At 44.5% G+C, this 3,858-nt stretch overlaps 1 protein-coding gene across 1 annotated transcript in view; it reads left to right on the top strand.

Annotated features, from left to right (window-relative positions):
• The first annotated feature begins 622 nt into the window (after positions 1 to 622).
• SLC4A4 (solute carrier family 4 member 4) overlaps positions 623 to 3,858 on the top strand; it is a 104,474-nt gene continuing 101,238 nt past the window's right edge. The window contains exon 1 of the mRNA XM_015818580.1: positions 623 to 885. Coding sequence (XP_015674066.1) covers positions 623 to 885 — 263 coding nt within the window. The remainder of the gene's footprint in view (positions 886 to 3,858) is intronic.

Here is a 3,858-nt window from a genome sequence, read left to right as displayed (position 1 = left end):
CTCTCTCTCTCTCTCTCTCTCTCTCTCTCTCTCTCTTTCTTTCTTTCTTTCTTTCTTTCTTTCTTTTCTCCCGGCGTGTTGGATAACTAAATGGACCAAACACACACAGCCTTCTGTGTAAAAGTAGGCGAGAGTCTATTTTGTTAAATATTCCCTTTTGCATTGGTAATGAGTCTTAGAGGGGTAACACGCTGCCTCGCAAGCCAATGAAAGTTCCCATTTTGCACAAAGGGAGGGGAAATTGGCAATGGGATGCCACTTCCTCTGCATAAGGTGCCCCCCCTCCCAGATAGTTTGGCTCGAACTGGTTCTAGCCTATAAAGAAAAAGTCTTGAAAGGACCTCAGCTGATCAGAATATGAAAATTCTCTGGGCACCTACCCGAGAACAAATTGGTGTTGAGCCTAGAAGTTCTGTCCTGGTTTTTCTTCGGCGAGGAGCTGTGTGGCTTTGCTGCTAACACCCATCTTAAATGAGTTGTGGGGGAAAAAGTCCCTTGCCCTCTTGAACTTTACCCCAAGCTTTAAGTTTTAAGTGTAAGAAGGGAGGAATCTAGACGTAGGTACCTTAGGAAGTTTAAGGACAAGAAGAAGAGGAACGACAGCCCACGTTCCAGAGCGAACATGTCAGATGGAGGAGACCATCACCAGCAGAAGCAACCCAATGGCTATGGAGAGAAGGTGAAGGAGAGGAAGCGCACATCCTTAGTTATTCTTCAGTCCGTTAACCGCAGTATTTTCACCTCTGCAGTCTCTCCGGCCGCGGAGCGCATCCGTTTCATTTTGGGAGAAGATGACGACAGCCCTGCACCCCCTCAGCTCTTCACGGAACTGGATGAACTTCTACCTGTGGATGGACAAGAGATGGAATGGAAGGAAACGGCCAGGTGAGCCCTGTTTGATGGGGGCTGATGGGATGGGATGTTGCTTTTTTTTAATCCTTGAAAAGAAGGTGTAAGTCCCGTGCCGAAGGATCGGGACCAATCTTGCACGTTCATTTGTGGGAGCCAACGTTTCTTAAAATAAGGGGTTCAACTGCGTGGAGATAATGATGGTCCAATGTTCAGGAAGGCATTTCTGAACAAGAATTTATTTTGCCACTCTTATTTTAAACACCTTTTTATAAAGCTGAATTGGAATGGGCTTTATTCCAGTGAGTAGAAAAAGATATATTAAAATCATGTTTCATATTACCCATTTCTGGTGGCTTTCAACAGTTGAAATAGTTGAAAAGTGAATATCAACTTTTTATAAATTAGATGATAGATAGAAGCTACCTATATATGCTGAATTAAGCACTCCCTCATTCAAATCTTTCCTCAGCTAGTATCTTACTAGAGGTACGTTTTCTTTCTTCCTCAAATCCCATTCTCCAATAGGGGGATAATAGAAGTAGCCAACTGCACCGGGTTGTGCTAAGGGCTGCTCAGATGCAAGCTGGTTTATAGAATGCATTAAGCCATAATTGATTATTTAGTTTTGGCTGAGATGTTGCACGATCCCTGTCATTGTGGGTTTGTAAAATCCTGACTTTCAGGCTCAGTCCCATTGTGTGAATTCAGTAATGGTTTGTCTGATAAACCATGGGATAGCATAATGTGTAAACTAATCTGTCTGTGTAGAATATGTTGTCCATTCAAAGAACAGTTATAAAGCGTGAGCTGGGTTTTTTATTTTTTACATCATAATAGTTTGTTTAGGGAAGTTCTGGAGATCATTGATTCTCAGCTTTGATGGGAGGTAGGGTCTCTTCTGAAGACCACCTGCTGGGAGACGTATAGGCTTCTTATGCAGGTGGTTGACCACTACGAGAACAGGCTATAACTAGTCCTAAATTTTTGGCCATTTATTTAGTGCAGGGGTCTTCCAACTTGGCAACTTCCAACTAGGTCATCTAGTCCAACCCCCTGCTCAGGCAGGAAACCCTATACCATTTCAGACAAATGGCTGTCCAGTCTCTTCTTAAAAACTTCCGGTGTTGGAGCATTGACCACTTCTGGAGGCAGGTTGTTCCACTGGTTAATTGTTCTCACTGTCAGGAAGTGTCTCCTTAGTTCTAGCTTGCTTCTCTCCTTGATTAGTTTCCATATCAATAATGTCAGTTTAAAATCGTTTCTAACCAAAACATACCTTAATTGCATTTGTACTTAATATCCATATGTTCAATCAGTATCCTGTTTTTGCTTTTTTTTTTTAAATTTTAATTTCCCATCAGTGTTCAAAATGTCTCTCTTGTTTATAATTTCAAAGTAAGTTGTATTTGGGTAACCAAAAGCTTCCCTACGCCATTTCTGACAGATGGCTGTCCAGTCTCTTCTTGAAAGCTTCCAGTGATGAAGCTCCCACAACATCTGAAGGCAATCTGTTCCATTGGTTGATTGTTCTCACTGTCAGGAAATTTCTCCTCATTTCCAGGTTGAATCTCTCCTTGATCAGTTTCCATCTGTTATTGCTTGTCTGGCCTTCAGGTGCTTTGGAAAATAGGTTGACCCCCTCCTCTCTGTGGCAGCCCCTCAAATATTGGAAGACTGCTATCATGTCTCCCCTGGTCCTTCTCTTCGTTAGACCTGTTGTTGTTGTTGTTAGTTGCGAAGTCGTGTCCGACCCATCGCGACCTCATGGACAACGTTCCTCCAGGCCTTCCTGTCCTCTACCATCTTCTGGAGTCCATTTAAGCTCATGACTACTGCTTCAGTTGAACTATGGTGCTGGAGAAGACTCCTGCGAGTCCCTTGGACTGCAAGGCATTCAAACCGGTCAGTCCTAGAAGAGATCAACCCCGACTGCTCTTTAGAAGGGCAGATCCTGAAGTTGAAACTCAAGTACTTTGGCCACCTAATGAGAAGGAAGGACTCACTGGAGAAGAGCCTAATGCTGGGAAAGATGGAGGGCAATAGAAGAAGGGGACGACAGAGAATGAGGTGGCTGGATGGAGTCACTGAAGCAGTAGGCCTGAGCTTAAATGGACTCCAGAAGATGGTAGAGGACAGGAAGGCCTGGAGGAACGTTGTCTCTGGGGTCGCGATGGGTCGGACACGACTTCGCAACTAACAACAACAACAACTGCTTCAGTGACTCCATCCAGCCACCTCATTCTCTGTCGTCCCCTTCTTCTATTGCCCTCAATCTTTCAATAGACTAGCCCAGGGGTAGGCAACCTTGGCTCTTTTATGACTCGTGGACTTCAACTCCCATAATTCCTGAGCCAGCCGTGCTGAGGGGAAAGAGAGAGGTTTCCAAGCTGAGCCATGCTGGCTCAGGTATTCTGGGAGTTGAAGTCCACGAGTCATAAAGCGCCCTAGGCCTAGGCCAGAGGTAGGCAACCTTGACTCTTTTATGACTCGTGGACTTCAACTCCCAGAATTCCTGAGCCAGCCTGGCTCAGCATGGAAACCTCTCCATTTCTCCTCAGCATGGCTGGCTCAGGAATTCTGGGAGTTGAAGTCCACGAGTGATAAAAGAGCCAAGGTTGCCTGCCCCTGGACTAGCCATACCCAATTCCTGCAACCGTTCTTCAACTGAAGCACTTTGAGAATGGTGGTTTAATTCAGACAAAGACGAAAACAAGCATTCGGTTTCTTAGTCAGTTCCAACGAATTTATAGTCTCTCTGGAAGAGATGCCTAGAGATAAATTGTTCCAGAGAAATGAGCCTGTTGAGCAATATTTAATGAAGACGCCATTAATGTAATCAGCTTTATGATTCCACGGACCTTGCTTTGCTTAGTTGAGACTTTACTGTGACGTTATAATAACTTATCTTTCTGCCAAGTCTGAACTCTTTTTATTTTTCACGTTGGGGAAAATTACTGGGTCAGGCAACCCAGTGCTGTTCGAAGCGCTGACTCAGAGGTTGTCCAG

The sequence above is a fragment of the Protobothrops mucrosquamatus genome, unplaced genomic scaffold (assembly GCF_001527695.2).
Source record: "Protobothrops mucrosquamatus isolate PMUCROS unplaced genomic scaffold, P.Mucros_1.0 scaffold_140, whole genome shotgun sequence".
NCBI lineage: Eukaryota > Metazoa > Chordata > Lepidosauria > Squamata > Viperidae > Protobothrops > Protobothrops mucrosquamatus.
Note: the sequence above shows the minus strand (reverse complement) of the source record. Positions and strands in the feature narration are given on the sequence as shown.